General features: G+C 42.7%; 1 protein-coding gene across 1 annotated transcript in view; it reads left to right on the forward strand.

Annotated features, from left to right (window-relative positions):
- The window catches only part of RAB3GAP2 (RAB3 GTPase activating non-catalytic protein subunit 2), a 147,557-nt gene extending 122,106 nt beyond the window's left edge, over positions 1-25,451 (forward strand). The window contains 9 exon segments of the mRNA XM_037823524.1: positions 2,476-2,542; positions 4,338-4,408; positions 6,960-6,995; positions 8,329-8,403; positions 8,687-8,905; positions 20,986-21,075; positions 21,328-21,549; positions 22,474-22,632; positions 22,836-25,451. Coding sequence (XP_037679452.1) covers positions 2,476-2,542; positions 4,338-4,408; positions 6,960-6,995; positions 8,329-8,403; positions 8,687-8,905; positions 20,986-21,075; positions 21,328-21,549; positions 22,474-22,632; positions 22,836-22,991 — 1,095 coding nt within the window. The 3' untranslated portion in view covers positions 22,992-25,451.
- Positions 25,452-25,510: the final 59 nt, after the last annotated feature.

A 25,510-nucleotide genomic window follows, 5' to 3' on the forward strand; every position in this document is an offset into this window, starting at 1 on the left:
GGAGTTGGGTCAGGATTTAAACATAATTTCTCTGTAACTGAATCCAGTGTGCTTTGCCCTACTCCCTAGTGAGGTTGTGGTGATAAACATATATTTTATTTCACTTTGAATTCCTGCATGACGTAGCAACTATCTAATAGGAAATTCTTAATATTATGGTCAGCGTGATAAAAGTCAGAGTAAAGCCCGAAGCCTGCCTAATTTCTGATTATTCATATATGTCTGTATTTGTCATTTCTCTCACATTTTTCTTAGAAGAACAGTCAAGAGAACCATATTGTGTGCACAGCTGACTCAAATACTGGATTAACCTCACCATCTGTTTTTTTTTTTTTTTTTTAAGTCTATATTTTTATTACTTATTACTATAAAACAAAGATACAATATATGTGCAGTATTAAAAGGAAGCCATACCAAAGCCACAATGAAGTCAACTTAGGCATCATTTTCTACATGTTTGGTAACCATTCTCTCTCCAAGTAGTGTAGGGTGATGCACCCCATGTTTGGAAGCAGGAGACTTAGGTTTACATCCCAGATGAATTGCTGACAAGTGTATGGTCTGAGGCCAGTCACTGAATCAATGAACCAGTTTTCTCCGTCTCTCACCCTTTTTTTTGAAGGTGCCAGTCTTTCAGGGTTGATACCAGGATCAAATAAATTATAAAAGTGTATGGTGGAAATATTCCTGTTTGCCAGTACCTTCCTTAGGCCTTCCCAGTCAGTGCTATGATAAAAATTTATTCCTTTATCATCCTTATATCAAGTTGTACTCTTTTAGAAAAACCTAAGTGATGAACTAATTTACACTAACCATATTTTTTCTTCTTTGCCCCACAAAATTTTTTTAATATGTAATTACTAACAACTTAAAGAAAGACATTGTAAAAAAGTAAGTGCTTTAACACAGAAATTGACTGGGATCAATTAAACCATGACCAAAATGTGGTTTTAGGATAAGGAATCCTCTTGATACCCTTCAAATTATCCCCTCCAGTTGACTACCCTAAAGGCTAGATGGTAATTACATTTAGACTCTCTACTCTCAAGAATCAAATGGGATCTTTTTCCTACATGAGAAAAGAATATTAGGACTAGAATGAGGACATCATAATTTCTAAAATCTGAATGAATGAATTCCAAATTCAATTCTAAGAAGGTGATATTAAGCAGAAAACTCAGCTTTACAATATTCGCTTATAAACCAAAGACAGCTTTGCACAGTGGACACAGGCCTGGACTTAAGTCCCATTGCTGCTACTTATTATCGAAGTGACTCTGAGAACATTTCTGAACCCTTTGTATCTTAGTTTTCTCTTATAATTAAATGAGGCAAAATGTATATACATATATATATGCTTAGGCTAGTAGCTATCTTGAAGGGTTGTAGCCGTTTACAGAGAAAAACGCATACGTGGTACCTGATATTTTCATTTGTGTTTTCATTGTCCATTATTAGAATTGCATACATTTAAAATGAAGTGACTAATTTTCCTTTTGTTCTTTTAAATATTTTCCTCCTATCCAACGCCCATCCCAACCCTTTCATTTTTATGCACACGACTTTATTAGGGCCAAAATAATTGCAGTTATCTTTGGGGAATTTCTACTAACAAATATGTGCTAGCATAATTGATGTGTTTGTTTAATCTGTGTTCCTGGCTACAAAATTATTTAACAGAAATCTTGATTATTTTACCAGTTTTACATGCCACACGCACACACACACACACACATACAATTTATTAGAGAAGTTGTAGTTATAGAACAATCATGCATAAAATGTAGGATTCCCATGTATCTGTCACCCTATTATTAATACCTTGCATTGGCATGGTACATTTTATATTTGGGTTTCAATTTGAAAATTTCCTTGATTAGAAAGAGTTGAATTTCAAACATCCCCTTTGATATTTCATACTTCCCTTCCCTGCTTAATTTTTTCTCCTTAGCACTCATCACTGGCACACTATATAATTCACTTACTTGTGTTTATTTTCTAGCTCCATCACTAAGTGAGGACAAGGATTTGGGTCTGTTTTGTTCATTATTGTATCCCTGGTCCTTCATACAGGGTCTGGTAGATAGTAGAGGTTCAATAAATATTTGTTGAATGATGAATAAATGAATGAATGAATGGTTTTTGCAAAGAAGCAACAAGCATTTGTTGGAGATATCTGCTGTGATGTACAAACTATGTTGGGAGGATTTTGAATTCAAATGAGAGGATATATGACCTGGGGGTTTCTAGAAATTGATTATTATATAGGTAACTGAAATTTAAGAAGGGCTATTGAAGTTATTTTATGAAAATTACTTCTCACTTAATTTCATGTTCCTCTCACAACATTCTTAGGTAGCTTTATGTAGGGATAACTTTATGTAGAGATTTATGTAAGAAGTCTCCATTTGTATTTGATATACCTACTAAATGATACTTCATTTCTTTTCTTTCTTTTTTCTCCCTGTATGTAAGGAAGCACGTTTTTTTGTTAGGTCAATAGAACACTTGAAGCAAATTCTTAATGCACATGTTCAGAATGGTAAGTAAAAAGATGGTAAAACATCACTGATTGAATAGGCAAGAATCCTTAAAGTCACATCCTGTCAAATTTTGATTTGATGGTTCTCCTGCCTAACACATTACTGTGTGCTGCTATATGCAAAATATGGGCTGCTGTAACTATTTTTAAAAATGCTGTCCAGAAAGGGATGTGGGTGTGGTGGTGGTCACCTGGTCTACCCATCAGTTTTCCAAGCTGACTGCTATTCCTAGGGGAATGTTAAGCATGAATCATTAATTTTCCCTTCAGTTCATAGGTAGATAAGGAAAGAAGGATGGGCTTCTCAGGATTGTAATTGCTGATGAGAAAGTTAGGTCTCCAAAAGCCTAAGATTATATACACTAGACACTACCTTGTCCTTCTTTTAATAATGTGAATATTTTCCATTGGCTGCCATACCACAGGAACTGCTGATGTCTCCTTGAAAAAATGTTATAAATTCTTGTAGAGAAATTGTGAGCAGGTTGCTGATTCTGTTTAATAAGATGGGTTACATTGTAAGAATTGAGATCAGTACTAGGCTATTTATTAACTGTAATAAATGGTGAGACTAGGTGTTGGGCTGTGTAAGATAAAGGTATCACCTTTATTTCTATGTGATAAATTCCAGAGAAGCTACTTATTTTTCTTCACCTGTATCACCTGTACCACCATATTCACAATATGAATTCAAACTGCAAAAATTATAAAATGTCTCATTTTACATAAGAAGAACTTGAAAATTATTTATTCATTTCTTAGCACTTACCTTCTTCCAAGGGAAAATGAAAGGATTTAAAGTGTCTGGTTTGGAAAATATAGTCTCTAGATAATTCTCTCCTTATTGATAAAATTACTTTATTAATTTCAGACTGCTACTTCTTAAAAGTTAGATCTTTAGCCATTTGTACATTGAGTAAGCTTTCTGACTTCTTGGCAGGTTTTGAAAGAACTGACTCATATACAGACTCAGTTATGTGGATAATAACAACAGCATGTGAAATGCCATGTTTATGCTGCCTAATTGACAACTGTTTCAGAAATTTTAGTTTTAATGCCACAGCTTACTAAATATGTAATTATAGACAGCCCAGGTTTTTTGTTTACTTTTTTTAAAAAAATCATGGAATAATGTACATATAGAAAATGTTCTGGATTTTGCTTTAGTTTGGGTGGTTACACGTGAAAAAAATCTGTTGTTGGATTTTAGGATTGTTTCTATCGTTTCAGCTATGATGAATAAAGCTGGTATTAACAATCTTGTAGCTATTTTTTGTAGTTATTTCTGTTGAGAATATACCCAGCAGAATTGTTGGGTGATAGCGAAGACACATACTTAGTTTAAATAGGCACTACTGGACTGTTTTTGTAGTGGTTTTACCAATTTACCATCCTAGCAATGATGTGTAAGAGATCCAGTTGCTCTCTGTCCTCACCAGTGCTTGATAATGTCATGGTTTTTTTTGTTTTTGTTTTTGTTTTGAAATTTTAGCCTTCCTGATGGGTATGTAATGATATCTTGTTGTGATTTTAATTAATATTATTCATACAAATAATAATGCCAGACTTTTCTTTATGCTTATTGGCCATTTAAGATCTTCTTAAGCTGCCCAGTTCTGACCTTTACTGAAGATAAAGGTTTCATTAACTTTATAACTATTATATAAGTAATATCTACATGTATTTAGTCCATTTGTTTTTTATAAGCTTGAGGAAGACAGTAATTTGTTATATGTGATGAAAATGAAAATACCTAAGCATGTTATTCATTACTTTAATTTTTACTTGCATCAAGGCATTGCATTGATGATGTGGAATACGTTCTTAGTTAAAAGGTTTTCTGCTGCTACATACTTGATGGATAAGGTAAGGAAATTTTTAAATTTCATGTACTGACTTGTTTATTTGATTCCCTTAATTGACTACTATTAAAATAGTTTTTTTACATTGGACTTCATTAGACTGTTTTTTATTTGATATTACATTTTACCCATGCTCAAACATAACTCTAGCGCTGGCTGTTGGCATTTTTATGACATGAAGAAGAATCCTAAATTCTCAAAAAGGAAGTAACATATTCTTAAGTCCTCTTCACCAAAGAGATTGACTGGTGGTTGATTGAAGAAGAAATTTGCATTTTATTTTCAATTAGAATTTATAAATGTACATTTATTCACTGATCTTTGGCTGTAGGACCAAGATATTTTCTTTGAATGTGGGTCTCCCAGAGTTCTACTTTGTTTTTCTTGCATAAACCTTATCTGTAATGTATGGTCTGTGATTTCTAAATTCTGTTTCTTTAGGTTGTGATGCATTCTGAGTACAAAATGTTTAGATTTCTACAAAATTTATCCCCTAATCTTTGTAGTTTTCTTTATATCTCATCCAACAGACCTAGAATTTAGTTATTTTCCTCCATAAAAATTTTTAAAGCATTCATAGAGCTAAATTCCTTTCTTTCTCACTCATATTTCAGCAGTTATTTAATTAAATTATATAATTACAATGACATGCATAACCAGCACAAGCAGACTTCAGAACAAACGTAGCATTTGAGCATAGAACTCAGCTGGTGGGAGCAGAGGCTGTAGGTTCACTGGAGAGTAGTCTCCCAGCCTTAAGCAAAGTGACTAGGGGCACTGGTCAGTATGGTTTACAGACCAATCAAGAATGTAGGTTAATCAGGCAAATTAATTAAGTGGATATCTGTTAGAACTACCGCCATAGTGACTACATATTCTTTTAAATAAACACCATTCCTAAACCATGAATATGTTGACAACTCAGACCCGCTTTAGGCTGCTGCTCCCTTTGAAACTGCTTTCTTTGAAGTCACTGCCAACATTTTTGTAGATAAATCTAATTTTTTATCTCTGTGTTCATCTTTCTTGCCCACTTAACTGCTTTTTTCTTGAAATTCAGTCCTTTTAGCCATTTTGATATTATTCTCCTATTCTGCTTCACCTCTACTACCCCTCTTTTGAGAGAATGATAATAAAATGTTATGTGTCTGTTACTGCTTACAGTTTCACAGTATAGCCACTGTCACATTTGATCCTCACAATAATTTGGATTTGGGTGAAAACAGTCCTGAATTAAGAAGCAGAAGGTTTATGATCATTCATTCAATAAATATTTATTATAATGTGTATCTCTTATGTGTCTAGCCAAGTAGCTAGGTTCTGTGGCTACAGAGATAAAAGTCACAGTCTTTGTCCTCAAAGAATTTACAGTCCAAAAGACAGATAGATAGCAGAGTATTCTTGGAGGACAGGAGAAGAAGTAAATAACAAGAAAAGGTGAAGACTTCTCAGCTGAATTTTGGAGGATGAGTAGCTATGAATCAGTAAAAAGTAGAGAAGAAATGTGTTCCAACAAAAAGTCCTGGAAATATGAGGCAGCTTGTTAGGTTAAGAGAACTATAAGTAGTTGTGTATGCCTAGAGCATAGGCTCTGGGAAGGAGAAGGAAGGGGAACATGAAGAATTTCCTGTGCAAGCTGTGGGAATTTTGGATTTTTTAATAGAACATATAGACTTCTTAGCATAGGGCCTGACACATACAGTAAGGGCTCAATCAGTGGTCGCTGTTATTTTACCTTGAAGACATTGGGACAGTTTTAATCAGAGGAATATGTTCTGATTTGCATTTTAGAAGACGATTCTCCAGCAATATAACATATGTTGGAATTGGGATGGGCTGAGCTTGATTGTTTGAAGGCTGTAGCAGTAGTTTTAGCAAGAGGTAACAAGGTGATGAGTCTGATATACTGGGACCCCTTTTTCAAATGCCACCATCTCCTGTGAGTTTCTTCCTGTCTTAACGAGTATGTTCTGGAAGCAGAACGTTTACCTCTACTTATTACCCTGTATAATAGGTAGACATAGAGATGAGAATTTTAGTAAGTGCTTATTGAATCTGGGAAATCTGTTTATTTTCTGAGCTAGGAATATGATTCCTGGCTGATTTAGATAGTTTTTACTTCTTTCATTTACAATTATTGTATGTGTTTATCAACAAAGTTGTTAGCTGCTCTTTAATTAGTAGCCTTGAGTATGGTTCTGGGTTTCAAGGCAACACAGTTATTTGATTGAACATAGTAAGGACCAGAGTTTTAGAGAAGCTTTTCTCATTTTAGTAGTTCAAAATATCTAATTTACTTCTGAAAAGGATTATTCATGAGCCCAATGTATCTTAAAACTATTGTCTCCTTCCTCATATATTTCTAGGTTCCACCACAAAATTAATTGCATTGTGTTATAAATGAGTAGAACCAACAGTTAAATGGCAAAAAGTTGCCACATTTATTTGTAGCTGCAATAGTTTTAAAATTTGGTTACTTTTTATTTCCTGTACCATAGTAATGCCTTTTTATTTAAATTATTAAATAGTAAGTGTTTTCTGTCCTTTTGTCTTAGGTTGGAAAATCACCAAAGGACAGATTATGCCGAAGGGTAAGAGTGCTCCCTTAACTAGAAGCATAATTGTTAATCCTGTACTTTCCATAGTACCTTATTAACTGCACAGGTGGACTTTGCCTTTTACCATTTTGATGGCATATCAGGAGATAAGAAAAATGAAAAGAGAATACTATATTAAGGGAACTGGTCATGAACTATGGTCACTTTTAATTAACCTTTCCAGATTGTTAGCATAAACTAACTTAAGATATGTTCAACTTTGGACTGTGGACAGGAGGAAAACATGCTACCATTGCCACATATTTTTGTGCACTGAGATTAGATATTTATAATGTTTCACATGGAAGCATCCAACATTAAACTGAAGCAGATTTCTAGGTATAGTGAACTTGATGTACCTGTATGTCATAACCATTGTATGAATCAGTAGTTAGCCTTAAATAATATTCCAACCCGTGGATACTGGCCTTGTATATGAAGCCAGTGATTAATAATGTTAGCTTTTACTCAGATTTTTGAAATGTTCTCATTACAAATATCTTAACAAATGTCAGGACACATGAATCCAGCAGTCATAGGCCCTCAGTCCCCCCCAAAAATCACCATTGTAGAAAAAAATTCTTCCCGGTATGTCTTTGTATGGTTAGAGTTAAAATTCTGTGTGTGTGTGTGTGTGTGTGTGTGTACATGTACACATATGCTGAATTACTTATTTTGGGGATGTGAAGAATTGGTTGCTTGCTTAAGAAAGATTGTGTGCTGCTAGTACAGTGGTCTGTTGGATGGACCTTTTAAGGGCATCGACTAGAAAGGTCTGCTGCCTCCATCGCTTGTTTGGTTTTTATAGTCCATAATCTTAGGGATGCCAAGAGACTGCTAAGAGTTCGGGTTTATTCTAGTTTTGTTCAGAGGGTTCAGTTTAGTCCCTAAGAGACCTTTTGAAACCAGACCAGGTTGAGTGTTCTTAGAAGTATTCTGGTTGAACTCTAGTATGTGTATCTTACCATGTTCCATGGCGACTTGACCATCAAATGCCTTAGCAGGTTAGACAGCGGTCACAGGAGTGCTGCACTTCATGGTAACTCTGTACGTATGAGACTTTATGGTATACAAAAAACACCAATTTTAAAAAGTTGATAGTAGTAGTGCTTTTTGTAAAGCCTAATTTTAGAGTTGGTTGAATCTAAAGAAATCCAAAGCAAAGAATTAAAATGTGCTAATGTCTTCCCTTTCAAATTTCAAATTCAAGCCTGTCCATTCAGTTTAGAAAGTCAGTTGAACAGGCATATTGTGGTGTTTTTGGTTTTTCTGATGGTAACTACAGAATTTTTGCTGCAGGGGCTAACTGTGTTCTTTTTAAAAACAGGATGTAGGGATGAGCGACACAGCAGTGACATCTTTCCTTGGTTCCTGCTTGAATCTTCTTCAGACTTTAATGGAGGTAACAGAGTATTTTCATTCCAAAGTGCTCCTAAAACAATTGAATGTTCTGGAAATCACTGAACTTAAGAAAGGACTGTAGGCAGAGAATGTTTTTCATTTATGAATTTTGACTTAGCCTGAGAAACAGTGCTGTTTGTTATTAAATGAAATAAATAATTTTTAAATTCAAATATTTGGAAAACATTATGGTTTTGCACATTTCTCTTGATAAATTCATTAAGATATTTGCAAGCTCCTGTTCTCCAGTTCTGAACACTATCCTCTATTCTCAAAATCCTTAGGCGGATGTTAACAGGGATGAAATGCAAGTGCCAGTCCTGGATACTGAGGATGCCTGGCTCTCTGTTGAAGGACCAACCTCAATAGTGGAACTGGCCCTTGAGCAGAAACATATACACTACCCACTGGTGGAGCATCATTCCATCCTGTGCTCTGTCTTGTACGCAGTCATGAGGTTTGCTCTGAAGACGGTGAAGCCACTTTCACTTTTTGATAGTAAAGTAAGCATCTCAAATGATTTCAGAGCTAATTTGGAGTTGCAGTTTTAACAGGCTGATTTTATTATAGGTTGTTCAGTACTTTATGTGCCTTGTACAGAATTATTCATTATAGAGTTCTCTGCTCTCTTATTCTCCTTCCAGAGTTTCTGTTCATGCCTTTTCATTCTCTGTTTTCTGATTTATCCTTAAATTCTGGTGATCCAGAGTTTTGTCCTCAGCTTTTTACCCTTCTCATTCCACATGTAATTCCTGGACCAATTTATTTTCTCCCTATTGTATGTCTCCAGGCCTAACACATATATTTCCAGTTGTGGATCTGAATATTCCTATTGAATGTCTCTCTCTGAACATCCTATTGGATACCTCATATCGAACATATTATCTCCATACCCACACCCCTATCCTGCCCCTGATGTAATTCCTCCTGAATTCCCTGTCTTGGATATTTGATTAGTGATGTCATAATTTGTGCAGCAGCCCAAACTAGAAACTTTGAAGTTATTCTGGCTGAATACTTCAAGCCTCACCCTCATTGTGTAAATTTACTCATATAAATTCTTCCTTAGAATTGTATCTGTCCATTCCTTTCTATCACCATAGCCCCAGTTCAAGCGTCCCATGCTGCCAGAGCTATCTTCCCCAACCAGGTCTAATCATACTAGTTCCATTCCTAAAACTGCAGGATGAAGTTCAAACTTGTTTGTAGAACATGTGAAGACCTTCACAATTTAGCTACTGTAGATGGGGGGTGGGGGGGGGGGGTAGGGAGTGGTCAATACGTAAAAGTCTTTCTTCCCCTCTCAGATTCCAAATGAGAAACGTAAGATTCTGACAGTTGGAGATTAAAATACAGCTTTTATGACTTAGTTTTATTATTGATAACAGCTAGGTTGGAGAAAAAACTTAGATTTGTGGCTAAGTGGGCTACTTATTTCATTCTAATATTAGAGACCTACACACTAAAGCACAGGCACAGCTGAACAGCTGCAGGCTTCCCCTTGGGGGCCTGGCCCTATAGCGACAGAGATGGGGAGAGAAAGGAAGGGATTGAGTTGAGAATGCTCAGCTCCTTCTCCTAAATCCACCAATCCATCTGTGGAAGAGTAAGTGAGAGTTGGAGCATAAGGCCTGGAATATTGTTGTAACTGAACATCTGCAACAAGAAATGGGGAGCCAGGAAAGGAGGCCTCCAGAGCCACAATTTACCTTTCCAGCCTTATCAACCATTCCTCTCCTCCATCTTGTGCTGTAGCACCGTTAACTAACCCTCCATCCTTCAGGGGAATTAGACATTTGTATCACTTCTTGTCTTCATTTGTGTTATTCCATTTTCACAGGCAACTATTTGGTATGGCTAGTTCTATTTATTTTTCAGGTATCACTTTTTAAATGTTGCCTCCTTTCAAAGTCTTTTTCTACTTTCCCTGAGACTGAGCTTACTACCTCTTTACTATGTTTCCATGGCTGTGTGTCCTGTCACATAATGGGAGCTCAATAAATGTTTAATGTATTTATCATTGAGTGGTTAAGAAAAACTAGTTGCCAGTAATATGTGGAATGGCCTAGAGAAGATCGAGTTGGGAAACCACTGAAAGTTAGGATTTGGTGAAGACCTGGACTTGGGGGAGGTAATAAAAATCATGAAGGCATTTGGAGCCATCATTACCTTACGTCAGTCTCAGTAAAGAGCTGAAGGAGCTGGAAGGGGTTAAAATTAAATCCAGTTTCAAGCCTGGTACACTGGGCATGCCATTTACAAGGAAGCCCATTTCAAAAGATTTTGCACCTGTTGGGTTTGAGGATATAGCTAAACAAAAGAAGTTTATTTCTAAAAAGCAGGGTTTAACATATAGCTCCCAGTAGTTTACTTTGAAAGTTAGACTAGAAGTCTGAAAACAAATTTTTGATCTTACTAATAAAATTACATTAAATAATGTTTACCTTTATAATTTGGAATGAATTGTATCTTTCTTCTGAGATTAGAAAAGGAAATGCTTTAAAGTCTTAAAAATAAGCCAAAATAAAGTGCTTCACTTGCTACCCCCCTCAAAAAGGGACTTGGTGAAACAAGAATACATCCAAAACTGGAAAATCAGTGGTGATACTAGTCTCAACCTTTAGCATGCTGAGATGACCTGAGACAGCTATGTGATATGACTCTTATCTCAAAAAGAGGCAGTGTTGTGTGGTGGCTAGTGGAACAGAAACCCAGCTCTACCATTTACTAGCTAGGATTTTCCAGTTTCTCTCAGCTTTTGTGTGCTCATTCAGAAAGTGGAGACAATTCTAGTGGCTACCTCATGGGGTTGTTGTAAAGGTTAAATGGCAAATACTATAACACATATGTTCAGTACACACACACACACACACCATCCCATCCCAGAGGCCTTCATGTGGAATAGATCTTTAGATCTAAGACTACCAGTTGGAAATGAAAGTAACAAATTGTGGGTGAGTGTATAGAAAAACATTTAGTGATGTTCAAAATGTTTAATGGGTTGCCCTGAGAAATCTAGTGTTTCTCATCACTAGAGGATGATTAGTTTTTCCCTACTTGGCAGGCACACTAGATTTCCTAGAATCAAAGATGGTTTAGGAAGTACATTAGAAGATTTGTGAGATGCCTTGTTGGCAGATGAAGATACAGTAACCCAGGATGGTGGAGTCATTTGCCTAAGGAAACCTGGTTGGAAATGGGATCCTGGGGCTTCCAATTTAAAGGCCAGTCTTCTTTTCTCTGTATTACATTATGTCCTTCCAAGGAACTTCTGAAATACTGTTTTCTCTTACTCTTGTTTTGGCTCTTCAGACACACATCTATTTTCTTAAACAAGGTGTTGTTAAGCAAATCAACCGGTATTTTTAAAAGAATTCAGAGTCCACAGTATGTGTTAGTCATCTCTTGCTGCATAACAATTAAACTAAAACTTAGCAGTTTAAAACAACAAACATTTATCATTTCACAGTATCCATGGGCCAAGAATCTGGGTTCCCCTTATCTGGGTGCCTCTTGCTTAAGGTCTCCCTTGAGGTTGCAGTTATGGTGTCAAGCGAATCTGTGGTCTCATATGAAAGCTCAGTTGGGGTTGGGTGTGTGTAAGGAAATTCATTCACTTCCAAGTTGACACAGTTTCTGGCCCGATTCAGTTCCTTGCCACATGGGCCTCTTGATGCGGTCGCGTTTACTGCTTCGGGGGGCGGCCGGTTGCTGAACCCTCGGCTCTCGGACTTGCTCGGAGGGTACCGGCGGCGGGGGCTCTTTCCCGGAGGCGAGGGCGAGGCGGGGGACTTGGCCAGGTCCCCGGCGGTGGCGTGCAAGGTGTGGAGGGCGGCGCGAGGAAACAGGTGGGACGCTTTTCTCAGGAGGGTAAAACCAAGAGCGTTTATTAGGGGAGAGTACAAGTTTATATAGGCTGGCATAGAGGGCGGGGGTTGTTTGAAAAAGGGGCGGGAGTTGCTCTGGCAACGGTGCATGCGCACTGGCGGTGGCGGGAGTTGCTCTGGCAACGGGGGTGGCGGGCAAGATAAGGGGGGCGGTTTTCTCTGGCAAGCTTCCTGGCGCCCAACATGGGGCAAGATATTTTGGGTGAGGAAATGGGGCCTGCATCCGGCTCCACTTTCTCAGGCCCGGGGGGCTGTGGAGGGTGCTACCGCCCGTGCCCACCACCCTCCCCAGGGGCGGATCCGGTCCCCCGGCCCAGGCCCGCCAAGTTGAAGCACGTAATCAGTATCCCGCATTTCCCCCTTCTTTTCTAATTACAGGAAGGAGCTTACCGGAGAGATCCGCTAAGGGATGAGGGAAAGGGGAGGCCGGGGAGGGGAAAAGGGGTTGACAGTTGCTCAGAGAGGCTGGAGCTCGACGTTGGTGTGGCGCCCGGGCGCTCGAGAGGGGCCTCGCTGCTTGCGGGATGGACGAGGGTGGTGGCGCTGCGGAGGGTTAGCTTCTTTAGTGGAGGCAAGTCGTTGATACTGGATTTGCACAAATGATGAGAAGACAGCAATGTGGGACCAATAGTTGGTGGCTTCACGGTCCCTTTTGCGTTGTTCTAGTCCCTCTCGGACCTTCCTTAGGCTGTCTTCGACGAGACCTGTGGAATTGGCATATACACAACATTCTTCTCCTACGGCGGCGCAAAGGCCTCCTTCTTTGAGGAGAAGAAGGTCGAGACCTCGGCGGTTTTGGAGCACTACCTCAGAGAGGGAGTTAACAGAATTTTTAAGATGGGAAATAGCGTTTTGTAGGTGACGAATGTCCTCGTCAACAGCCGCCCGGAGATGAGTTAGGGCGGAGCCTTGACTGGCTAGTGCAGCGATTCCGGTGCCAGCGCCTGCAAGACCTAGGAGGGAGGCGATTGTGAGGGCGGTGATGGGCTCTCGCTTTTGCAGAGGGGCAGGAGCTGCAGTTCTTTCCAGGCGGAGGAAGAAGTCTTCCTCGCTGTGGTATAGGACCCTAGGGATAAGGACAATTAGGAGGCAAGTTTCATTAGTTGTATTGAGGGTTTGCACGTTAAGGCAGGGGGTAAGTCCTGTAGAGGAGCAGAGCCATTGGGAGGAGTTGTGGGGAATAAGAAACTTGGCAGAGCTGCTGGGAGATGAGTAGTTGGCACAAGCTGTGAGGTTGGGAGAGTTACTTGAGCGAGGGCGGATGCACTTTCCTGTAAAGGAGACTGAATGAAAGGTTAGGGGGACGGCAGAGGTATTCCAATTGCATTCCGAGGGGCTATTCTCTGTATTTTCTGAAAAGGAAAGGTTGGAGGCGACGGGCTCATACAGGGAGGAGGAAGTGGAGAGGCAAAGCCAACAGGAGGAGGTAAGATTGGGGTGGGAGGAATTCACTGAGGTGAAGGCCGCTTGGATAAGGCCGAGGAGGGGAGAGGAGTAACGAGAGGGAGGCAGAAAAGGTTGGGGTGGTGGGGTTGGTGATGCGCTGTTTGCAGCTGAGGTGCGGCTGGACGGCTGTGGATTAAGGGGGTTAAGGACTTGGTTGGGACCTATGCCAGAGGGTGTTTTTAATGCAGTATTTTGGCATGGTTGGTTTGCAGCCTCTTTTTTTATGAGAATAAGTGATCCTGGGTCGGTTCCGTCCTTATAGACTCTGAAGCCCCAAGTTCGACCGAGTAACCAGGAGGGATCAGTGGGGAGCTGCACTGTAAGATTAAGATGTGTGCAGGATCCCTCGCTTTCTTGGCCGAGCCAGTTAACTGTAGGGAGTTTGCACCCTGTAGGGGCCCACTTTAAGGTAAGGTATTGATCAGGAACAGGAGGCTTCCAATTAGTGGCTAATGTTTCACACCCCCAGTATGCACAGTAGTACTCGTTGGGGGAATTGCAGTACGATTTTCCAGGATTTGAGGATGGGCACATGTAATACTGGTCTAGATTTTTGTTACTGCGTACTCCAACTCGGCCTCCCCTTCTAGAACTACCAGAATCGCTATTGGCGGGGGCAAAGGTTTCGGGAAGAAACAGTTCAGAGGCATTAAAAGAAAAGGAGGGAGGTTGTGCAGTGATATTGCAAAAGACAATTTTTGAATCCTCCCAACACACAAGGGTCCATTTCCAAGGCTGGTGGGGGTTGGCCTGGGTAGAAGAGGCGAGGGTCAGCATGATCGTTAGAAGGGAAGCAATGCTTGGGTGGGGGTTATGGAGGTGTGGGGGGCTGGCTTTTGCCTGTCTGTATAGGCGCATGATCTCCCTGATTTCTTGTCTCTCCGGGGGTATCTCCGGACTGGGCTCCCGGTCTATGTGCACGGTTGTCATCTGGTACACCAGGTTGCGGAGACGACGGCGTTCTCGTCTCGTTAGACGCGTGGCTGCTGGTGGCGGGTCGGATTGCTCTTCCTGGGATCCAGATTGGCTGTGATGCATCATCTGGGAAAACACAAGCAAACCCGCGCCCCTGGGCGAGGAGTGGGGAGGGACCCTTCCAGGCATTACTCTCTGGGTCCTTCCAGTAGACCATTGGGGCCTGGGTGGGCCTATACGAGGGCCCCCAATGTTTATGTAGGGGCGAAAGCCCTTCCTTATTGAATGTGAGTAGGTTAAGGTGAATAAGGGCTGCTATGATAAGGTCCCCTGGAGTTGCCTGGGGGAGCATGGCCCTTTCTTTTTCAATTTGTGTTTTTAAGCGGCGATGGACTGCTTCCACAATGGCTTGCCCCTGAGGATTATATGGGATGCCAAAATGATGGGTGATGTTATATAGCTGAAGAAAGGCCGCAAAGGAGGCACTGCGATAGGCAGGCCCATTGTCCGTTTTTATGTCCCAGGGGACTCCCATAAAGAGAATTCCTTGTCTCAGGGCCTTGATACAGTGTTTGGCTGTTTCCCCGGCAAGGGGGACTGCATAACACATGGCCGAGAAGGTGTCAATTATTACATGTACATACTTGAGGCGCCCAAAGGATGGAACGTGAGTTACGTCCATTTGCCATTTAGAATTGGGTTTTAGGCCTCGTGGGTTGACTCCCTGAGGTTGCAGGGGGCCAAGCGGCGCGAAGGGCGCACAAGTTGCGCAATTGCGGACAAGATGTTTACAGGTGTCTAGGGGGAGGCCACATAAATGATGTAACGATGCAGCCGAAAAGTGAAACCTAGAATGCAATAACTTGGCCTGGTTAACAGCGTCCCCCGGAGGGGCCGCTGTGTGGGTTAGCATAGCTTGGGTATCTTGAGCTGAGACCGCTTGGTCTACTATACTGTTGCCATTAGCCAAGGGCCCCGGAAGGCCTGAGTGACTACGAATGTGGCTAATGAACCAAGAATTCTGTCTATGCTCTAAGATGCTCCTGAGGTCAGAAAGTGCTTTATCGATGGCCGAGTTTCCGGGGAAAAAGGTGGAAAACGCGAGGACTCGGCAGACCTGATAAGTGTAGAGGCTGTCAGTGAAGATGTTTACTGGGCAGTCCCAGTGGGTGTTGAGCGCGTATGACACCGCCAGAATTTCCCCCACTTGGACTGAGTGAAGGTTGACATAGCTGAATAGGCAGGGTTCTGGGTGGTTTGGGGGATAAGAGAGGAAGGCGAAACGGGTTTTGGAGGCGTCAGTAAAGACGGTAGTGGCACCCGGGATGGATGCAGAGGAGGGGAAAGGGTGGAAGGGGCTGCGGAAGGGAAGCTTGGCGAGCCCCTGTAACAGTCGATGGCTAGGATAGTGGCAGCTGAATTCCCCCTGAAATCCTTCTAAAAGGATTTGCATGTCCGGGTTATCACGTATAAGCAGGCGGGTTTGGCCTGCGTCCAGGGGCCAAACAATTTTTTTCGGCGGCGCTCCAAATACATGAACAGCCAGGGTGACTAGATCTGAAGCTAGGCTGATCCAGAGCCGCACTGCGGGGCAGATTTTCCTAAGCCGGCTTTTAGCGGGGTGCGCCCAAAGTAGAGGGCCTTCTTGCCACAGGCAGCCCATGGGTGTTCCGGGCGTAGGAAGGATGAGTGCTATAAGATTGCCCTCTTTAGTGCTGAACCTGTTGAGACAGCAGGCGGCGAGCGCCTTGTTAATGGCGGCAATGGCTTCCTTTGCCTCCTGGGTGAGCTTAATGCGCCGGGAGACCGCTAGCGGCGGGGCTTCTGGGACACTCAGCAGCATAAAGAGTGGTTGGAGCTGTGCGGTGGTGATCGGCAACGCAGAGCGGAGCCAATTGATCTGACCGCAGAGCTGTTGAAGCTCAGTGATGGTGACCCGATCTGGTATGTCCAGCTGGGGAGCGGACGGGGCAATGGTTTTATCAATGCTAAACCCTAAGAAGGCCAATGGCGGCACAATCTGAACCTTTTGGGGCTGAACCGTAAGGCCGAGGTCAGCTAAATTAGTGGTGAGGTCTTTGAGGATTAGAGGAAGCACCTCGGCGTCCTCAGAGGCCACCAAGATGTCATCCATGTAATGGATGAGCATGGCCCGCTTTCGCAGGGGGGCCACTGCGTGATTAACATACATTTGGCAGATGGCCGGACTGTTACGCATCCCTTGAGGGAGGACTTTCCATTGGTATCTGCTAGCCGCACCCGCGTGATTGGGGACGGGGACTGTAAAGGCAAAGCGAGGGCGGTCTCGCTCATGTAGCGGGATGGAAAAGAAACAGTCTTTGATGTCAATGGTGGCTACGTGATAGTGGGCCGGGATGGCCACCGGATGGGGGAGGCCAGGCTGCGGGGAACCCATGGGAAGAATATGCTTATTGATCTCCTGCAGATCATGGAGGAGCCTAAATTTCCCTGTGGCTTTTTTATGAATAACAAACACTGGCGAATTATAGGGACTAGTAGAAGGTTCTATGTGGCTTGCATCCAATTGTTCTTGGACAAGGGCTTGGAGTGCCACTAATTTGTGCGTGGGAAGGGGCCACTGCTCTACCCATATAGGTTCCTCAGTATCCCACTGCAGAGGAACGGGCGCTGGAAGTGTTAAATGAGCAGTGACGCACATTATTGGGGGGGCTGCGTGGTAAGCACTGCCCCAGAGGCGGCGAGGATATCACGGCCCCATAAAATTTGGTCTATGGTGTGTAGGAATAACGGGCGGAAGGTGCCTGAGTGGCCTTCTTCATCCTCCCACTTAATGGGTCCCATGGCCTGAAGAGAAGTGGAGGTACCAGTGGCTCCCACTACCGAGGGACCATCGAGAACCATGCACATGGTGGCATACTGAGCGGGCATGCAAGAGACCTCTGCCCCTGAATCGAGCGTGCCTGTGTACCATTGCCCCCCTATTTTTAGTTTACGGGTAGGCTTTTCCGGAGTGATTGGGACTGTCCAGAGAAGCGTTTTATTGCCGGTGAGGTGATGAGTTTTATTAGAACCGGCTGGCACGCTGCCTCTTAGGGGCGGGGCTGAGGCTTGCCCCGCTTGGAGTTTAAAGCTTGCTCAGCGTCTTGGCGCTGATTGACACCGGGGCAGCGGCAGAGGGTTTGGGGGTTATTTTTGCAATCGCGCGCCCAGTGATAGCCACGCTGGCAGCGTGGGCAAGGAGTGGGAGGGGGGCGCCCATTGCGCGGCATGAAAGGCGGGCGGTTGACCTCTGCATTGGGGCACTCCCGGGCAAAATGGCCGCTCTGCCCGCACTTGAAGCAACCGGTGGTGGCGGCTAAGGCGGCAGTGACAGCGCCAGAGACAGCCTGGGCTAGGGACGCGGCAGCTGGGTCAGAGGCGCTGCAGGCAAGTACCCAATCGTGTAGGCTCTTCTCCCGCAAGGGAAGGATAGCCTGCTTGCAAGGGGGATTGGCTCCCTCGAGAATGAGTTCTCGAGCGAGGGCCAGTTGGGCCTGGGGATCACTAACCTTTCGAGCGCAGGTTTCTTCAACCCTGGAGACAAAGGTGGCGAAAGGCTCACTCGGCTCCTGGAGGAGCTTGGTGAATTTAGTAGGCCAACAGGCGGAGCAGTTGGCAAACGCTCGCAAGGCGATTCCCCGAAGGATAGGCCAAAAGGTGGCAGGTGCATTAATACAGGCGGATGCATTTATAAACGCTCCCGTGCCCAAGTAAGCTTCGGGGTTATGATAGGCTCCAGTGGCTGCGTCTTGCTCGCTTTGCCTAGCTGCTTCCGCCTGGAAGTGGGCACGCCAATCAACGAACTGGCTGGGGCTAAGTATGGTACGGGCAAGCGAGGCCCAGTCTTGGGGGAGGCAAAGGTCCATGGCGATTTCCTGCAGTATTTGGGAAGCGTATGGGCTACCCAATCCGTCCTCCTTGACGGCCCTGCGAAGTTGCTTGATAGTATCTGAGTCTATGGGATACCAGTCGTACGGTCTTTGCAGTGTGGGGGTAACGTTAAGGGGAAAGCAGCGAAAAGCGCGCGAGAAAGGAGGACGCGCTTGCAGAGGGCCTGGCACGGGAGTGGGGGCAGGGGCAGCGTTGCCCCAAGGGTTGCCTTGAGGTGTAGAAGGCAGCCAGGGGTTGTTTGCCGGCGGGGCGAGAGGGGCGGCGGTAGCCGCCGGCAGCGGCTTTAAGGGGGAGAGGAAGGCAGGTCGTGAGGGGGGTGGGTGTGGGTTGCAGCGGCGCAACCTAAGAGTCCGCTGATGAATGCGGAAGCGGGAGGCCCCAAGTGTTGCAAGATGGCGGCGCGGTGGGCGTAGCCAAGGCATAAGATGGCGGACTAGCTCCGCCCTGGGGAAAGGCGGGGTAAAGCGCATGCGGTTTCCGGCCCGGCTTAGGGCTGACGTCATTGCTGGAGCACTTCCTCCCCTCAGTGGAAGAAGAAGGAGGAAGTTCGCCATCTTGGCGAGACTCGGTATTGTTTAGTTTTTGGGGGGTGACTTCGAGCGCGTTGTTAATTTGCTCAACTAAGGATTCTGTGTCTGAATCGTGGTCCGCATTGGTCTCACTGTTCGAATCTGTCGATTGAGTTGACAGGGCCTCCTTGGATTTAATGGGGCCCCGATCAGGGGGGAGGGAGCCCTGAAGGCAGGAGCGGATGGTTATTAAGGTGGGGAGCAAGCCGGGAGGGAAGCGCTTGCTCTCATGTTCCATGGCGTTGGTGACCCGATCAATAAGGCGATCATAAGTGACGGGGTCCCAAAGGTGGCAAGTGGTGAGCCATGGGTTAAAGGGCAGCAGGAGGTCCCAGTATACTTGCAGCTGCCGGACAGACACCTTACAGCGATGTGCGTCTAGGAGACCAGCCAGAGCGCGAACTTGAGGCGCTTGGCGTGCGGATAGACGACCACCCATAGCGGAGGGGAAAGAAAAGGGGGGGGGTTGTCTACCGAGCAAGGAGAATGAGGTAAACCGTGGCCGCGAGGCCGAAGGAGACGGCGAGAACAGAAAGCAGGACTCTCTGCTAACGGGAACAGTCTGGGAGGGCGGTTACGGCGAGGCACACCGCGCCGAACAGAGAAACGAAGACACAGAGGACTACACCAAAGTAATGGAGGGGTAGAGGGAGAGTATTAGGAGGAATGGGGGTCATAGAAAGAGAAGACGAGAGGTAGTTGGGGGCAATAGCCGGGTTAATTCGGGAAGGGAGGAGCGGCCCGGGCGCGGGGCGGCGAGGGAGAGGCGGCCCTTACCTTGCAGGCGAGGAGAAGGGGAGATGGAGAGGCGTCCGGGCGAGTGGGCGATTTGCTAGACCGTTGTGTGGAGATTAGGCCTCACACGGGGCACCAGTTGCGGTCGCGTTTACTGCTTCGGGGGGGCGGCCGGTTGCTGAACCCTCGGCTCTCGGACTTGCTCGGAGGGTACCGGCGGCGGGGGCTCTTTCCCGGAGGCGAGGGCGAGGCGGGGGACTTGGCCAGGTCCCCGGCGGTGGCGTGCAAGGTGTGGAGGGCGGCGCGAGGAAACAGGTGGGACGCTTTTCTCAGGAGGGTAAAACCAAGAGCGTTTATTAGGGGAGAGTACAAGTTTATATAGGCTGGCATAGAGGGCGGGGGTTGTTTGAAAAAGGGGCGGGAGTTGCTCTGGCAACGGTGCATGCGCACTGGCGGTGGCGGGAGTTGCTCTGGCAACGGGGGTGGCGGGCAAGATAAGGGGGGCGGTTTTCTCTGGCAAGCTTCCTGGCGCCCAACATGGGGCAAGATATTTTGGGTGAGGAAATGGGGCCTGCATCCGGCTCCACTTTCTCAGGCCCGGGGGGGGTGTGGAGGGCGCTACCGCCCGTGCCCACCACCCTCCCCAGGGGCGGATCCAGTCCCCCGGCCCAGGCCTGCCAAGTTGAAGCACGTAATCAGTATCCCGCACTTGCCACATGGGCCTCTTCACAGGGCAGCTCACAACATGGCGGCTGACCTCCCTCAGAGTGAGTGAGAGTGAGTGCCCAAGGTGAACGCCACAGTGCTTCTGTAACCACATCTTGGAAGTTACGTGTACCTGTGCCTAATTCTGTTTGCTAGAAACAAGTCACCAGCCCAAGAGGAGGGGATCATTGAGGACCATCTTACTACCACCCATTAGATAATTGTTATAAAAATTAAATGAAAATTCTAAAATTTTATTGTTCAAGGAGAAAATAAGAATCAACCATGATTACTTATTTTTGTACCTTAGTTTTTTTCTATAGCGTTCCTTTCTTTGTATTCCTTACGTAATTTCATTAATAATAACAACAATAAAATAGACATCATGATTTTGTTGATCTCTTCTTTCTTTAGGGGAAAAATGCATTTTTCAAAGACCTAACTTCAATTCAGTTATTACCTAGTGGTGAAATGGATCCAAATTTTATCTCTATACGACAACAGGTAAATTTAGTTACTGGATTTTCTTTAAAAAAAAAAAATAGTAAAGCAGAAATCTAGTTGGCTTTTAATGCATGACCACTGACAAGATATTCTTGGGAGCTACTCTTTAAATTATGTGTTCTTTTTTGATAACTAAATAGTTTTAATGGAAAACCCACTCTAACTGACAGAACAGCCTACAGTTACTTATGATATTTTTTAATAAAACAGATACTAACAAGAAGCTGCTGTTTCTCTTTCTCCATTTTCAAGTTTTTATTGAAAGTTGTTAGTGCAGCTGTTCAGGCCCAGCATTCAGTCGCAAAGGACAAAGATCCCTCAGAAGAGGCACCAGCCACTCCTTTTGGGAGAGACCAAGATTGGCCAGTGCTAGCTGTCGATTTAGCCCATCACCTGCAAGTTAGTGAAGACGTCGTTAGAAGGCATTATGTGGGGGAACTCTACAACTATGGAGTTGACCACTTAGGAGAAGAGGTAATAATGATCCTGAGAATGTTGATTGGGCTCAAGTTACAAAATTGATAGTTGAAATAGAGAATTTGGTAAAGTCTCCAGTAAAGCCTTTTGTGTTTCCTTTTGTTAGGAAGGAAAAGAGAATATTAAGACATAAAACTGTAATCAGATTCCTGTTCCTGGTCAATATTTACTAAATGCTTACTGTGTGCTAGGCCTGTCTATGTACAGCAATATAGCATTAGACAAAACAGACACAGTTCATTTTTCTTGGAATTAATAGTCTACTTGTAGGGGCAGAAAAGCATACTAAATTTTGAATTGAATGATACATGCTATGAAGAAAATAAACAGCATGATAAGAATAGTGAGAGCTACTATAATAGGGTGGTCAGAGGTGACATTTAAACTGAGCCCTGAGTATAAGAAGCAGCTAGCCAGTGAGAAAACTGGGATAACAGTGCTTAAAACAGAAGTAATGAGAAGTACAAAGGCCCTGAAGGTGGGGACCAGTTTGGCAAGATTCAGGACCAGAAGGGCCAATTTAGCTAATGTAAGTAAGCAAGCAGGAAAGAAGTGTGAAATGAGGCTGGGAGGTTAGCAGTGGCTGGAATCATACAAGGTCTCATATGCCATGTTCTAAGTGTATTTGGAAGCCATTAGAGGGTTTTAAGTAATTGTGACATGATCCAGTATAATCTCCTTTCTTTCCCAAGTTTAAAAAAGACTTACTGTATAGTCACATAAAATAACAAAATCAGGTGATGAACAGAGATTCAGTTTTAAATGCTGTTTGATTTGGACTTGACTTTAGTTGTATACATTTTTCAATTTAGATTTGGCCAGTTAAAAAATATACTAGAACCTCTTCAGTAGTGACCCCTTTGCTAGAATAAGTAAATCAAATAGCTCTTATTATATATTTTTTCATGTTTATGTCCTCAGGCCATTCTACAGGTTCATGACAAAGAAGTTCTTGCCTCTCAGCTGCTTGTGTTGACGGGGCAAAGGCTGGCTTATGCACTCCTTCACACGCAGACAAAAGAAGGAATGGAGCTACTTGCAAGACTTCCACCCACACTCTGTACTTGGCTGAAAGCGATGGTAAGCTCAATAGAAGATGAGTTTGAAGGTCACTGGATGTTTTCTTAAATGCATACTAAGATTTAAGAAGAAAAATTTTAATTCCAAATTTAACTTATCTAGTTCCAAAGAAAACCATTTTCATTGGCAAATAGCTATCTTCCTGATAACTCGGGTCAATAACTGTATATAACTGATGGGTTACTTTTGTGTCCCATTTGCAGGATCCCCAGGATCTTCAAAATACTCAAGTGCCAATTGCAACAACAGCTAAACTAGTAAATAAAGTAATTGAGCTTTTACCAGAAAACCATGGGCAATATAGTCTAGCCTTACACCTCATTGATGCTGTGGAAGCCATATCTATTCCTTCTTCATGACATTTATCTTTTGGATTAATGATAATGAAAAGTCTAAAATTGTGATTAAAATATGAATTAGTGCATGGTTATTTTACAGAGTAAGAACTGGAATCTTAGGAAAGGAATTTTTTTTTCTTGGTAAAATATATTTAAAAAATTACTTTTAAAAAGTGCAGTCCTGGCTAAATTCCATTCCTTTGGTTACTATTGAAGATAAAATATAAACAAATATTAATTATACCATAAATACTAATAACAGATGTTTTACTGGTTATTTCTAGTTCAAGCACTTCAGTGGATTTATTGTTAAACTTCACTATTTTAAATTGGTTTTAAGTTACAGATTATGTTCTTACTAAGATTCTATATTTCATACTCAAAATGTTGTTATAATTAAATTTAAATGTGTTCATGTACAGCCCCCATCAGGAGTCAGACAGACATCCCACTCTCTTTTAATAGATGTTGGAGAATGCTTTTGTTATCATGCTTAATCCTGTCCTGGGCTGCCACCCGGGAGTTCTGGATGCTGATGGGGTTCCTTTCCCAGAGACTGTGCTGTTGCCATCAGAGGGGGGTGACCTTGCTTGTGGAAGAAAAATGGGTTCGAGATCATCAGTTTTCATTAGAAGAGACACTAAAGAGAACCCTTAACCTGTTGTACTTGCCAAAAGTGAGAATCTGAGATGCAGGATCAACAATGCAAAATTAAATATAATGTAAGTTCAAGGTTTGCTTTTTGCCAAGGTTCAAAGTTATATACACATCTGGTAATTGTAAAAATGTATTATTTTGTAAAACTTGTGTAAAAAGCAAAAAAGGCAGAGAAGCTGAAAATTTTAAGCCCAACTTTATTTTTCCTATAAGTATTTAGAAATGTCTCCTTCTGGGATTTGGTAATGTTACCTGTCTGTCCTTGGGAACAGTATAGAAAATGCTTAGTGATATTACAGCTTTAGCAAACCTACCTCACAACTGGATTGAGAGGATAAAATACAACTAATTTTGTACCCTATAGTGCCTAGAGCAGTCCAAGTACTGAATAAATATTTCTTGATTAAAATCAAATTAACCAAACCTTGGAAAAGTGCTCTGCGCTCTACAAATACCAAGTATTTACTGTGGCATTTCTTTGGAATGTAGCCATACAATGCAATTATTGGTGTCTTGAATTACAATTGTTATTCATACTAACTCATGTGATACAGAGGTTTGTTTCTTCACTTCCTTGAAAGAAGCTAGCTCTAGTAATTGTACAAGGTTGAGGAGTATGTCTTTCAGAGACAAAAAGAAAAAATGTGTGATGCGTGGGGATAATTTGCTTTGAATTCTTTTTAACTAAAAGCTCACCTCCAGATAAGAACTTACCTGTTTTAGAACTTAATTACTACTTAAGTAACTATCAAATTTAAAATCTTGACAGGTAAATTTTTAAGATGCCTTGAGTATTTGGAGTGGAGCCTGTATGTCTGATTGAGGCACACATTTTGTATAGTAGTAGCACTGAAAAGGGCTGTAAGCCAATCCAGCCTCCCAGCCTCTGCTTGAATCCCCATGATTTCTTCTAAACCTGTCTAGCTTTATATAAAAAGTCACTTATTACAGGTGTTCTAAGAAATTAGCTGCCTGTGATTTTTCTAAACGCTCTAAATGCCCTTATGTATATGATACGAAGCTGGTCAAAGAAAGTTGGAATTTTAGGCAGTTTTAAAAATTAAATCCTCACTTGGTTCCATTATCACTTTTTTTGGAATACCTATTAAGCATTTTAGATAACAAATCTGGTTAAGCTTATTATGGTAGGACACATATTCAAATCTGGGTATAGTTGAGAGTATTAAAAAGCTGAAATATGGCCCAAAGAAGCATAACACAAATCATTGATTTTTAGGATTTGTAATCCTAAAACTTAACATGGATAGAATTTGAAAATTCTGAGTTGTCTGGTTAAGAATAATAGTTGAATATTTTACTTTTTCATCGAGGGCTCTAAAATCTGATAGGAAGAAAGAAAACTAAAAACCCATGTATGCATTCTGTAACAACAAAGAGCCAGAAACAAACAAATTAAATTTTATGTCAAATGGGTGGTTTCTGAAAGAAAGGGTGTGTTGCACTTACTGATGGGAAGCCAATTCCCAGTAGTGGTTTTCTGAATTTATTCTTACCTCCCTTCACCTTTCTTTATTAGCATTAAATATACATTCTTATACCTTGTTTAAATTAATTCCACTGTATAATGTTAGAGGAAAATAAATAAAAGTGTTCAAATAATCAAAACTTCTATAGCAAGGGTTGTGTTTGAAGAACAAGAGGGGCCAGGTTAGATGTAGAGATATAGCACCAAGCTTCTAAATGCTTCATCCTTTTGCAAAAAAGAAGAGTTTCACCTTTGTTATAAAAATTCATCTACAGTCAAAAGAAACAGTTAAAAAAAAAAAAAAAAAACCACAATTGCAATTTAAAATCACGGAAAACCCAGACTTAATACTAAGCTTATACTGAGTAAAACATTCACTTAGTTGTTGCAGTGGTCC

This window comes from Choloepus didactylus, chromosome 2, assembly GCF_015220235.1.
Source record: "Choloepus didactylus isolate mChoDid1 chromosome 2, mChoDid1.pri, whole genome shotgun sequence".
NCBI lineage: Eukaryota > Metazoa > Chordata > Mammalia > Pilosa > Megalonychidae > Choloepus > Choloepus didactylus.